The sequence below is a fragment of the Odontesthes bonariensis genome, chromosome 16 (assembly GCF_027942865.1).
Source record: "Odontesthes bonariensis isolate fOdoBon6 chromosome 16, fOdoBon6.hap1, whole genome shotgun sequence".
NCBI lineage: Eukaryota > Metazoa > Chordata > Actinopteri > Atheriniformes > Atherinopsidae > Odontesthes > Odontesthes bonariensis.
The window spans coordinates 23,230,076-23,244,891 of NC_134521.1; the positions used below are offsets into that span (position 1 = coordinate 23,230,076).

At 42.3% G+C, this 14,816-nt stretch overlaps 1 protein-coding gene across 2 annotated transcripts in view; it reads right to left on the reverse strand.

Moving 5' to 3' along the window:
- The window catches only part of jade2 (jade family PHD finger 2), a 212,373-nt gene that overhangs the window by 133,738 nt on the left and 63,819 nt on the right, over window positions 1–14,816 (reverse strand). For both annotated transcript variants that reach the window (XM_075486640.1, XM_075486639.1), the window contains exon 4: window positions 4,598–4,755. In XM_075486640.1, the coding sequence (XP_075342755.1) occupies window positions 4,598–4,755 (158 nt within the window). The remainder of the gene's footprint in view (window positions 1–4,597; window positions 4,756–14,816) is intronic.

Genomic DNA, 14,816 nt, shown 5'->3' on the forward strand with positions numbered 1-14,816 from the left:
CGCAGCAGGGGGTAAGTCAAATTTAATAAATGATATTGCTAATATGGGATGTCATACAGCTATACATATGGATGAGAATGAGGACGGGGCGGTGCACTTCCACAACAACAGAAACATTTTGGGACTTATTGTCCAGACATCACAATAGTTCAAAGGTACAGAAATCATTTTGTTTTGTGCAACACATTCACATACGTTATATAATCTATCATTATGGAGCAAACCGGAGCCGGTGACAACAAAAGCCGCTTTCGGACTGTAGGAACCTTTGGCAGTTCTAATAACCTTTTAATCCGTGGGGCCGTTTTCTCCCGTGTTCGGACATACAGGAACTCGGGGCTATCTCCCTCAGTTCCTATAACTATTTAGCTCCTTCTCCGAGGTCGGGTCTTTTCATGGTTCTATAGAACGCATCTGACGTAGGTGTTTGGTGGTCGGTAGCTACGCCCCTTGTCATGCTGTCACGGCTGAAATGTTTCCTCATACCACACAGACAGAACCTGCGGGTGTTTAATAAGTTAAACTTACACGTTGTCTCCTTTGTCTGCGGCGCTCTGCTCTCCTTTCTTCCTTCATGAAATGAAAAAGTATCTCCTGACTCTCTCTGTGAGCTCTTCCAGCCTCGATATTAGACGCCTGATGTGATCGTCCATGATTAATATCACCATCATGCAGACCATGAACCCGGTGGCCTCCCCGCTCTCCATGTTAGCTTCTTTGTGGTGTTTTTTCTTCTCTCCTTACTTTTACCGGGTTTTGTTTAGTTTTGTTTTGTTGTTGAATGTGGCGCTAAACGGCTAACGGCTAACACGTCACTGACGCAGACGGCTGCACGCGGCGCATCAGTCCCGACCAGGTCCCGACTCATGTGCGAATGCAGACTAAAACGGAGGGACAGTTATCGGAACGAAATTCGAGTAGGACAGTTCTGATAACTACGTTGTTAGAACGGCTCTGTCCGAAAGCGGCTAAAGTTTGTGCTTGAGCTAACTTTACTCAAGCAAGTACTTTTGCTTGGCTCCCAGGTTTAAGAGTTAGAAAATGTTACGCCCATTTCAGCATAAGAGATTTTTCTCTTGTTGAGCTGAGTCATCCTTATGGTTAGCTTAGCTTACCTGCAGCCCCATACGCTATTAGTTACTCCAATAGCAGTAAGGCTAGCATCATGTCAAGTGGCAGCTGCCCAGAGGAAACATTTCAAACTCACCCACAAACAAATAGTAGAGAAACAAATGTGTCATAAAATGTTAGTGGAAACAATAATGTCCTTTTAATCTCTATATCAGGCAGCTCCTGCTAACCCCTTCTCACTCCCATCACATTACAGACAGACGCCTGGTCGTGACCTCTTGGAGTCAGTTTTCAAAGTGTAGTCAGCAGAGTTCAGTAAAGGTCAACTTACAAGTGACTTCACACTCAGGGGACACATCACCATGGTTATCCAGAAAATGCAATACAGGCTTGTTGAATCAGTATCAGCTTTGCAAAAGAATATGTTTAGCTAAAAAACAAGTTCAAGTCTAATCCCCCAACACCCCGTCAACCTCCAAAGGGCTACTCAGGGCATTCAAACGTGAAGCATCAGAATGTGATGGGTTAAGAGTCGTTTACGGCTAATTTAAAGAGAAAAAATAAGGCCGCTTTACTTCAACTTTTCCAGTGACCTTTCAGTCACTTTTTTCGGTGACCTTTCAGTCAGCAAGCAAAAAGATAACAGCTGCACGTTAAGGTCTGCAAAAACAGCTACCCCTGTATGAGAGCCATCCGATAAACTCACATGAACAGCATACTGGCTCATATTAGCCAACAGTTTTAGAGTATAGATCTCTGTTGGTGTATTAGGGCTTAAAGAGGTATTCCTTACTCCCTTGTGTTCTCATCCCAGGTTTATAGACCTTTTACCTAAGAGGAAAGCCAAGAAGTCATCACTGGCTGAAGTGAAACAAGCTTTCCTACGACTGATACTGCCAGGCCACAGGAGCTAATGTATGGGTAAAGCCAGGGAACTCACAAGTATCCCGCTCAGAGGAAAAGAAAAAGGAAGGAGGGGGGAAAAAAGGTTTGTCTTGAGATGAAGAGAGACTGACAGAGACCATCAGCTCAGTCCCACTTACACTCAACCCTCTCCTCCTCTATCTCACCATCTGCCCATCATCATTCCATCTCAGCTTCACTGTAAATCTCTTCATCATTCTAACACATGAGATAACAGATAAGCCTCCATCCATCCATCTATCCTTCTTTATGCATTTGTCTTTTCCTCCTTATACGCTCACTTATCCATCTGCCCTCAGGCCCTGTAAAGTCTGTTGGCACCACACCGAATAAATTTACTGCATGTCACATATCTGCCGATATATTTCCCCGGTGAGAAAGGTAAACAGCATCAGTGACCTGTTAATCCCTTCAAATCCACTTTTTAGATTTCCTTCCTGATATTTATAATGTTGGTCTTCAGCCTTCATTTGTTCTAAAGTCTCGAGTAACACTATTTGTGCCAGCATTTTCATTTCCCAATCAGAGAATAATTCTGAGACATTGGACAGGCTTTCCTCGTTCACATTTTGCTCATTTTTCCCCCTAAAGTGTTCATTTCATTAGAACTGCCAAGATTTTCTTTTATGTTTTAATTGGCCAGTTAAAGCTGCGCTCTTGCTTCTGTCATGACCCTATGACCCTTTGTCTTTTTTGAAATGGAGCTGCTAAATGGTAAAAGGCTGCGTTCATTTGCCGCCTTGCAAATTGTCTCTCTTTCAACTCATTTATACATCCGCCCGAATCGTGACAAAAGACGCTTCACGATGTACAAGAGAAGCAGCTCGGGATCAACCCCGTGGACACCCGCTGGTACCCAAACCCACTCCTAAAACTTGCAGAAACAAGCAGCTCTCTTTCATTCAAGTGCTCGAACTGAGCAACTGGGGAGGGGAGGGAACACAAAGAAAATCAGGGGTAAAGACGAAGGAAAAGTGAGCAGCAACTGACACCTTCAGAAGCTAAAGATGATTCCAATCCTACAAAAATATCATTTTGCAATGAAAACTCAGAAAAATCTTCTTTTTTTTTTTGTTTGTTTTTTTTGTTTTTTTTACACTCTTTCACTCATCCTCTGTCTAAGAAAAAGAAACACTCAGGGATACAGAACTTTTGACCAAATGTCTAATTCATTTATTAATGCGGCTTCCAAAAACAGACTGAAAGCTTGTGTGTGTGTTTTGCCTCCCAGTATGACATGTCTGTGTAACAGGCATTACCATTCAGTCTGAGCATTTTCATTAGTTCCTCGAATGCCAAAAAAACCACATGGGTATGTGAAGCAGCTGCAGTAGTACTAGAGAGCTGTGGAGCCGACTGCGGCAGAGAGGGGAGAACGAGGGTCCAAGTGCATGCCTGCGCACATCTGTCCACCAGCTTGGTGTGTGTGTGTGTGTGTGTTTTATTGCATGCACATGCAGCCAAACTTGCTTCCCCTTGCGCATGAGGGTCTCATATGTGTATGAGCGTCTTAGCTTATATCCTTGTAGAGTTCTGTGCATGTTTTCCATAACAAACATTTTGCTAATCAGCTTAATTACATGTAGCTTAATTTAATTACATAATGGGTCCCACACCTGCTCCTACAGTTCAATACCAAGCGCTCCCTGAGCATGTGCTCCTTCTATGTGTTGGTTTTTGTGTGTTCAAATGTTCTCACCAAAAACATTTTGGATCTGGTATCCCAGTGTTCTTTAAGTCAGACGTGTTCAAATTATTTGCACAAACTGAATTTGTGACGTCGTTTCAACTTAGTTTGTACATTTGTTTCCCCACAAGTTCACCGACAATTTGGTAGCCCTCCCAAAGAACTATTAAAGGAAACAAAAGTTCAAGTTACATAATATTCCAAGATGCCAATCACACAATGCTGAGATGCTGCACCCGGAAAATTGTTTCGAGGGGGATATTCTGTTCTCAACTGATGGGAAACATGCAATGACATCCACCCAAATGTTGTACACCTGTTCTTTGTGGATCTTGGTAACCATTTACTGAAAGATCCTGTCAAGAAGATAGACGGGCATCCCTCTAGTCAACATCTAGATACATCAAATAAGTCTCAGATGACAGACAGATGTATCTTCTGGGTAGCAATAATTGCCAAAAAGAACTGTTTGAGGAAATACTCTCTTTATGTGTCCATCATAAGAGGATGATGCCGTTTATAAATCTCTGCTTAACCACCAAAGTCAGAGGAACCGAGACATTCAGTCACATGAGGTGACTGGTCCAGACATAAGTGCATGCTGACTGGTCAAACATGAATACAGAATATAATATATATATATATATATATATATATATATATATAAAATAAAATATGTTGATCCTTGTAAAGCTTAAAAAAGAGAGCAAAAGACAGAGTAATGGATCGACAGTGAAGTCTTGGCTTTACTAAACTTATATGCCAGCTGGTTATTACGTCACCTTAGCGTTTCTATTGGCAAATGCAAAATAAAAGCCCTTCGGGTAGTTACTGGGGCAGTTCTCCAGTAGCTATCCTCAGAAAGTCAGCAGAACTTTATGGTTGGAAAGAGCTTGATGTGGTAGTTTGGCCTACCTGACCACAGGCTCTGGTATGGCCTCCAGGTTGGCAGGCACCTGCACCCCCTTCTCCCACTCTAGCCTCCAGGGGTCCGACAGCACGTAGAAGTCGTCTGGGCCGAGCTGGGCTGAGTCCGGCAGCTTCATGGCCGTGATGAAGTCGGTACGGAACACCTGCGTGGGTAGATGGGTAGAAAGAGGAGAGAGGAAGAAAAAAAAAAGTTGGTGATTGACTCAAGAAGATGGATGAGGTGTTCGCAGGGAAGCAGAAAAGGTGGAAGGGGGGAAAGAGAAGGTGGAGGATGGAGAAGGGGATACTTAATTATTGACCTGGCTCTTTGTGGCTTATCATTCATAAAGACTATTTTCATTATTAATTTAAACTAGAGTATTAAGGAACTTCGGACCATAGATCTCTCCTTCATTACAGCAAAAATACTTTTTAATTGTATTTTGATAAATTACAGTTGCCAACGAAATCATTCAATCCCCTTTCTGTCAGCTGGAATTGTAACATTAAAGTGACGGTATTTCACCGGAGAATCAAAAGGTCAACTTTGCTTTTACAGTATTCTCCTTAACCACAATGCTGCTGGACACACCACAAAAAGATCACTTCTGCAGTCCATGTTGTCTTGTAGGGGACACTAAAAAGTACATCTTCACACACTACCAGTAAATGATCAACGCACAGTCTGAACTGTACAGGCTGAGATGTACAGATGGATCATTGTATGCATGTTGTTTTCTTCAGCAGCCTTCTGGAGGCCTATCAGACAATCTTCTGCCAGCTAAAATGAGGACAAATTCAAATATTTATTTTCTTTTTAAGGTCTCATTAGGGAGATCTTCCCCTGCCATTACACACGGCTGCAGTTAGTCATAGCAGCCACAGTTGCCATGAACAAGAGTATTCTGTTATATGATGTTGATGAGGAACATAAAACATACTGGATGCAATGCTATAAAACCATGCGTATGCATTTTTTTTTGTGTGTACACATCGTTAATACATTTGTCCCCTGGTCTAAAAACAGGCACTCCTCACAAAGTTGGATCCAATGCTAACCATTCTTTCTGTCACCGGCTTCCAGCGCAGCAGAACCTCTGGCAGTCTTATGCGATCCTCACCAGCCCTCACAGCCTGTAGGCTTTGATGGATCGTGATCAAACCAAACTGTCAGGCTCCTGTGTGACTCCACAGTTCAGCCTGACCATCAAGCTCCTGTGGCCTAAAAACAACGCGCTTTTAACATTTCTGCTGACACTGAACGCAGCAGAAAAGCAGGCACTGATGCACGAGGGCATCGGGATGCATTCGCCTTGTGAAGTATATTCAAAGATTTTGTAGTGCTGACAACATCCGTGTCTGTGGATTACTCGGGTAATCCTTCGTAGGCCCTGTAGTCTCTTATCAATAGTAGTAATGCACTGCATTGTAAGTACAAATACACTTAAGTCAACAGACCCTGCTCAGAGCAGCTGACGGCTGACTGATAAACCATATGTGGTGACTCAGGCTGCTTTAAATGCTGTTGAGATGGAGCAATGTGAGTCTCATAGTGGTCGGGGGGGTTCACTTCTTTTAACCCATTTAGACTGGGAAAGCATTGCCGCATTTCTACCTTTAAAGCCGGGGGCGCTGTTGCGTTATTCTACCTTTAAGGCCGGGAAAGCGTACACGTCTTTTTCAGACGGTAGCGATTGTGAGGAGTTTCTTGGCTTTGATGATGCTGATGAACGTGCTGACCCAATTGATGGAGATTTATGGCTAGCACATATGTTTGAAGATGACGATAACGGCGAGGATGATTTTGAAGGGTTTGAAAGTGAGTGGAAGACTGACAATTACCACCGTAGTCGACGGAGAGATTTCAACCGCACACCAGGGGTGAAAGTCGATTTACCTGCAGATGCCACACCGTTGCAGGCATTTAATCATATTTTTACTGAGGAGCTTTGGGCGCATCTCGTTTGCGAGACGAATAGATACAGTGACCAGGTACTTCAGACTCCAGCTCGAGCAAAGATGGCAAGGTGGTCACACGTAACTGTGCCGGAGATGAAAACTTTTATTGGAATGTGTATGGGCATGGGACTCCTTGTGCTGCCAGTACAAAGAGATTACTGGTGATAAAATAAATAGATAAATAGATAAATAAATCATTTAAATATAAAATTAAATTTTATTTTATTACTGTTTTTTTTATTGAAAATAGTGCTGTTCCTGCACTTTACTTTTTCTATTTTCGTGAAGGTGTATGTAAATAAACTCAATTTCCAAAAAAAGCCACAGGTGTAAGCTCTCAAATACTTTTTGAATTTTGTTTCTATCTGCTACAGAGGCTGAGAAATCAATCATTTAGTAGGCGTTGACAGAATTGCTGAATTTCCAGAAAAACTTCAGGTTTTAGGGGGTCTTTCTGAAATCGCCAATAGGTTTTACAGGCATTCTTTTCCAGGCGTTTTAAGCCTAAATGGGTTAAATGTCTCCTCATTAATCACATTTCTTTCACACATCTTACAGTACATAATAGAGACTAAAGAATAAGGAATAGGTCAAAGTGAGGTTCGAAGAAAAAGGAAGGAGGAGGGGAGGGCAGATGTGTTTATGCTAACAATTACAGTAAAGTGTTGACAACAACCTAGAGACCTTTAAAGGTCAACACAAACTACAGTAGGTGTATACAGAGTAAATATAGAGGCATTAAAATGATGTATGTAGGAGGATTCTATAAATAAACAAGGTGAGCTGGAGTGTGATGCAGTGTTTAGAGGACCTGAGGGAGTGGGAGGATTCAAACCGAGACAATCACTCTCACACATAAAGCCTCAGTCTGCTCCAACAGGGACCCGAAGCAGTGATATTATCAGTCATAAAGTCAAGGACATCAGTAATAAACACACGCATATAAACACACCAGAGAAAAAAGAAAGAAAAAAGCAATACACACGTGCGAGCTTGCAGAGTGCGGAGCCGAACGGCTTTACATTTTATCATTACTTTCTAAACCTCCCCATCCTCCATTTATTAGACCTTCTCCTTCACCCAGCTCCAAACACACCCCTCAACCTCCATCTCTGCCTACTGCATCTTCACTTTTATTCTTTATTTTGACCTAAAAGAAATAGAGAAAAAAGAGATGGAACAAAGAGAGAAAAGGGACATGTGAAGAAGGGGAAAGAGAGATGGAACAAAGGGAAAGTTGGCGTGAGGTGTCTGGGATAAAATGATAAACAGAGACTAACAGGGATGGAAGGAAAGTTCCAGACTCATTTTCTATAGAACAGCTGGTGATACAAGAGAAGTATTACAATACCTTACTGTTTACAGAGCTACTATTCTCTTTTTACGAGTGGTGATACTTTAAAAACGACCATTTCCTATTTCCTATGATTCAAGTCAATAAGCCACAGCGGGGCAGTTTATTTGTGCAGCACTCTGCTTCAATTCCTTGCAGGCACATTTGGCAGGCATTTCCCCCCTCTGCTCGCTGCAGCGCTCGCTGCATCACATGCGATGAGACGCGGCCAAAATGCAAGTGCTCTCACAGACGTCCACGACTTGTCGAGAAAGCAGATGCACGAATTGAAATCTGGACGTTTTTGGGTTTTTTTTCCCCTACCACACTGAGGAGGCTCCACAAACACCAGGAAGCGGACTTGATGACTCGTCTCACCAGAAGACACGTTTGGGGGGGGGGGAGACTTTAAGGAGAAGCAGCAAAGTGAATTATCAAATATTAGATTGTTCCCTGCTTTCAACTTTAGGTCTAAGCCATCAGAGTTTAACGAGCCAACTGAAGGTAATGATAACAGTTTCATTTAGCTTTATCTATCAAACTAACCTACCAAGGCAACCATCCCCATGTGCAAATGTGACTTTCAGACTGGTCTTTCAGGAGTATGTGAAATAACAAAGAGATCGGTTTATTTCATCCAGCACTGAATAAAGTAATCATAGCCAAGATCATTTTTGATCAATTAAAAAACACTTTCTTTCTTTTTAAACTTTCATGTTCTATCATATTTTCCCATTAAAATATGATGTCATATTATTTTGGTGATGGTCTAATGATATATCAGGGCTTTGACTTAAAGGTTTCAGGTTCAATCTGAGGAGCAGCTGGCGGAATCCAAATTGGAAGCTTGACTTCCCTCATCACTGATGTGCGACAAAGAGCATAAAAACATTTGGGGGGAAAAAATAATATACTGTGTAGCAGTAGCGGCAGCTAAATGAGGTATGATGGTAGTGCTGTGCGATATTACGATATATGTCGTAGTACCATATAAAAATTTCTGCGGTACGATATAGCCCTCTATTGTTTACATACATATATATATATATATATATATATATATATATATATATATATATATATATATATACATACACACACATAGATTTTTTGAATGAATGAAGGCTAAATGTAACTGCAGCAACACTACTACTTTGCGGTAGCATTTTTACGTCACCCACAAAGACTCATTTCTGGCAGTGCTAAGGGAGCATGCATGGATACAAACAACAACAAGGCAGAGGCGGAGAGTATGATGGAAAACACAATGGAATATATATATATATATATATTTTTTTTTATTAAATACTATATCGGGATATAAAATTTTGTCCATATCGCACAGCACTAGATGATGGCATCACGCTGATGCCATGCAAGTATGTTTAATATCTGGCTTTAGTGGAGCAGAGTGCTGACATTTACCAAGTAGCACTAATGCAGGGCACTAAATGGTGAGCTGTGTTTAAAGTAAGTGTAGTGTGCTTTATACACTCCTGGGGCTCATTGAAATGCCATTAATTTGAAGCTATTGGGACATTAACCGAAAGTGTAAAACAAATGAAAACACTGGCCTGATGACTGACAACCCTCCACATGTGCTCCATAATGAGTTTGGGATGATGCCTTAAGGGGTGTGTTCTACAACTCCAGCTCACAAAACAAACAGGCAAGAGGCAATCACATTAGGAAATTATGAAAGCGGGTTGATTATTGAAGGCGTTGTTTCCCTCGTTTTCCATGAATTGATGAGAAACAGAGACTGATTTGTTAACCAAACGTAATACGAGTCTTCTTGCGGGCAACAACGTGCGCACAAGCTTTCATCATAGTCCATCCAATAGCTGTCGAGACATTTCACTCAAATCTGAATTGGGATTCATCATCCGTGAGCCTCGAGTATGCAACACTTTGGGAACGCTTCCAGTTTGGGATGTTTCAGTAGAGTGAGATGGAGAGGGCAGAGGAACAAGTGATTTATGTGTACAGACGGTAAAGGGAATAAAAGAAGGACAGAAAGAAAGAAAGAATTGACATTAATTTAGGTGAAAAGAGAGATGGAAGACAAGGACAGAGGAAGATGAGGCTGCTATGTGTGTGTGCATCAGTGTAGTGTATGAAAAGGCCATGGGTAAAAAGCCGCATCCTTGCTTCTGCTGCTTGATGACTGCCAGCCAGCACACATAAATAATGCAATGGAAGAAGAGGATGTGTGTGTCTGTGTGTGAGCACGTGCACAAACGTGATTGTGTGTTTTTAACTGTGTTTAACAGAGTGTATGGGGATTTGTTCAAGCCATGCGACTGTCAGTGTCCGTGTAGCTACGTAACTGCAGGATGTTCCGCGTGTGCGTGTGTGTGTGTGTGTGTGTGTGTGTGTGTGTGTGTGTGTGTGTGTGTTCGACAGCAAACCAAGGTCAGGATGGATCACGTCTTCCCTTTGAGCAATACGAGGGGAGGACAGTCAGAGACTGAGAGTGATTTGCTCCTCCTTAATCTCCCCTCTTTTCTCCCTTTCCTTCACCTCCTCCATTTTTCAGTTTCCTGCTCTGTTTTCATATCTTTATCACCGATGGGGAGAATGGAGGAATAAGAGGAAAAGAAGAGAGAAAGGAAGAGGAGCACGAGAGAGTAGAAGAGAATGGAGGGGAAGAAATGGGTTTGGGAAAAGAAAATAAGGATTTCAAATTTGGAGAAGTAGGGGAGAAGAGATGGGAAAAGAGAGGAAGTAATGAGCAATGAGGAGAGCCGGGGCAAGAAAAAGGTGAGGAGAGGAAGGATAGGGCAGAGGAGAAGAGGACCTCAGTATATCAGTTTTATTACTGGGTGTTTGTACAGGAATGGCTGTGGCTAATTAATGTCTAGGAAACACTATTACAAGCTACTGCAGTTTTATGTTCTGCTGTGTTTCTCTTTCTGCCTCCGCCCGCCTCCCTCCAGCTCTCCATCTCCTCCACCTCCTGCCCTCTTCATCTTTTTTCGTGACAGACAGCTGGAAGTCACCCAGGCCTCAGTGAAGGATGACAGGCAGATGGAAAGGGAACATTACAAGAAGACAGGCAGGGCGAGAGAAGAAAAGCAGTCGCTGTCTCTAAACTGGAAAGCGAATTTCACGTGAATTGTTCAAATCCCAATGAGGCGCATTCAGCTCGGCAGTCACAGAGTCGCAGAACAAGTCCAGCGGAAAAATGGAAAACCCTTCCAGAGCTGATTAGATTTGTGTAACTAGTTTATCTTGTAGAGAGTCAGTTAATGTCTGTGCTCCATGCAGAGACAAAAACAAAGAAATGTATTTGGCTCTATTGTAACTGAGCAACTAATGAAGAGTCATGTGACGAAACAAATGTCATTTCTGACTGTTTGTTGTTGTTTTTTTTAGCAGACAGGGACTGTTGTGTAATGAGGCTGGAAAAACAATGGAAACTCTGTCAGTAATTAATCAAAAAGTGCATTACTTTTTCCATTTATCACTTGATTTATTTGTGGCTGGAAAGCATTTTCCACATCGATCAAAACATAATAACTTTACACTGAGGACATGAGACTGCATTTTGCCATTTCCTCACAGCCTTCCAAATCTGATAAATCCCAATTCGCTAATTAAAACACTGAGATGATTCCCGACCCACCCCACCCCCACCCCCCCTTTCCAAACTCAAAGTACGAAAAGTCAGACGTCTAGTTTTTGGCTCAACCCACCTTCAAATTCAAATCAAGGCCCAAAGTAAGGACACCACCTGTCTGTGGTTCAACTGCAGATGGAGGAAATGTAAGAAAAATCTGTTTGCTATGTGGAGGTGCGCACTTTGTGCTAATATTAACTCTCGGGATAGCTACTAATAGGGTAATAATGTGCTTCAAGAGTTATGGCGTGCAATTCGTGACCAATTTAGGTTTGTGTGGTAGTTTGTTGCTGAAAGATAGATCTCCATTATGATACACTCCACGGAGGTGGGGAGGATTGGTGGAGTAGATGCTCAATCCACACCCTAAAATGACTTGATAGGACCAGAGGTGTAAAATCATAGTTTTAAAAGGAGGTCTCACCGTCATATTTTGACATGTCACAGAAATTTCAGTAAGCCTGCGGGGAAAGTGTTTCAACTTGAGAAAAAAGGCTAGAATGCATCGATTTTAAAGCCAACACCTTAATCTTCTCTTCCTATATCGGCGTACCAACTCCTGTACACCACCGTCTCCGTCTAGCTCTCAGAGGAGCCGGTGTCATGCCGAGAAGTGCATGCCTGCCGAGAAGTGCATCCCCATTTGCTGGAGCGCGCGTAAACTGGTTCAGGTGTGGATTATTACATTTATCCAATAAAGTTACCATTGATCTGACAATGGTGTTTCACTAGTTCATCTTTTTTCCTCATTTCTTCATGTCGATGAATAACACATCTACACTTATGATAATCTGACAATTGCACAGTTTATAGCATCTCTTTCACCTATTATTATATCATTGTACAAATATTCCAAAGTAAGGGCCATGACTAACACTTTTGCAGTGAGACATTTTCTAAGAATATCAATCTTTACTCAGTATAGCCCAGATGAAATAATATAAAAATTAACCTAAAACTATGAAATTTGATTATTTTCATTTTAGAGACAATTTTGGACTTGTTCAAATTTGCATCTGTTAATTCAATCAGAAAAACAAATTTATGATGTAGTTTCATTCCAGACTCTCTTTAAAGCGTGACCAGCAGGGGATGCATTTCTCGGCATAACACCGGATCATTTAGCTTGGGAATCCAACAACTGAGAAACTAACTTTCTGTCTGAACTTTCTGCTCTGTAACATTTGAGTCATTTCCTCAGGTTTGTAAAGATAACACGCAGTTGCATAACCATAGCAACAAGGTGGTTTACAACAGGGAGCAGCTGATTAACATTGGAAAAGCAGAAATAATTCGACAACTGAAGCCAGAAATCCCACTGGAATTGAAAAGGAGGCGTCGTGGATGCAGAGCAGGAGCAAAGAGGAGAGAAAGAAAGAAGAAGTTCAAACCATCTCTGCCATCCGTCATCATGGGCAATGTAAGATCGTTAGCCAACAAGTTGGATGAACTTCTAGCCTTGACAAGGACTCAGCAAGAATATCGGGAATGTAGCATTATGTGTTTTACTGAGACATGGCTACAGGATCATATCCCCGACTCCAGTGTCTCTCTGCCGGGCTTCCTGACTGTACGAGCAGATCGAGATTTAAAGAGTAGCAGGAAAAGGAAAGGGGGTGGATTGGCAGTGCTTGTCAACAACAGATGGTGTCACCCAGGACATGTTACTGTGAAGAGTCGTCTCTGCAGTCCTGACATTGAACTATTGGCAGTAAGTTTTCATCCATATTATTTGCCAAGAGAGTTCACCAGTGTTGTTTTGGTGGCTGTTTACATTCCACCCTCAGCTGTTGCCGACACTGCATGTGATGTCATCAGTTCCGTTGTTGCTAAGATACAGACACAACACCCCAATTCTTTTGTGGCAATATCTGGTGATTTTAATCATGCCTCAATCTCTGCTACACTGCCAACTTTTCAACAGTTTGTCAGCTGCTCTACCAGAGAAAACAAGACATTGGATTTGTTTTACACAAATGTCAAGGATTCATACATTTCCAAATCAAGACCTCCCCTGGGTAAATCAGATCACAACCTTGTTTTTCTCTGTTCAGCATCTAAACCCCTTGTCCAGAGACTACCTGTCACAAAAAAGACTGTTAGAAAGTGGTCACATGAAGCTGAAGAAGCCTTACAGGGTTGTTTTGATGCAACCGATTGGATTTCTCTTTGTAAGCCACATGGAGAGGACATTAATGCCATGACTGAGTGTGTGACTGACTATATAAACTTCTGTGTGGACAACACCATCCCCACCAGAACAGTGAGATGCTTCCCTAATAACAAACCCTGGATCACCAGTGAGCTAAAGGAACTATTGAACAAGAAAAAAAGAGCCTTTAGGGAGCGAGACAGGGAGTTACTGAGGAGTATACAGAAGCAGCTCAAAGTCAAGATCAGAGAGAGCAAGGAGGTGTATAGAAAGAAGCTTGAGAGTAAACTGCAGAGGAACAATATCAGAGATGTGTGGTCAGGAATGAAGAAGATCACAGGCCTCAAGCAGAGGGAGGATCGGATGGATGGAAGTCTGGACAGAGCACATGAGCTGAACACATTCTTCAACAGGTTCAGTTCAGGAACAAGCTCACCATCCTCCCCTCTTGTTCCCAGCCAAAGAGACATCCCACCCTCCTCTGATCCACAGCTTTCCTGTAACATCTCCACCTCCACCTCAGTCATGGATTCTTCTGCTTCCACTAGTTTGTCTTCAACCCAATCAGGAGATGCTGCTGTCCCCTTTGCCTCCCCCTCCCACTTTTCTGTTTCTAGAAGTCAGGTGAAGAGGCAGTTGGAGAGACTGAACCGGAACAAGGCTGCTGGTCCAGATGGTGTCAGCCCCCGAGTCCTGAAGGCCTGTGCAGAGCAGCTCTGTGGGATTCTGCAACACCTTTTCAACCTTAGCTTGACCCAAGAGAAGGTACCACTGTTGTGGAAGACATCCTGTCTGGTTCCGGTACCACAGAAAACTCACCCTTCAGACATCAATGACTACAGACCTGTTGCCCTGACATCCCACATCATGAATGAATTATTTGCCACCCTAAAACGTGACAACCCAGGGCTCAGACCAGGATGCAGAGTTGTAGTCTTACACACTTCTCTGCAGCTTCCCACCTGCTGCTACCCACCCAATCGATTAACACAAAAGGAGCAAATCCTCTTGTGCAAAAAGAAATTATTAAAATAAAAACTTTAACTGAACAAAAACATCAAACTATTAAATGTGGTTTGCTGAATATCAGATCTATCCTTTCGAAGTCTGTTAGTGAATGAGTTGATTTGTGATCATCATATTGATATATTTTGTCTTA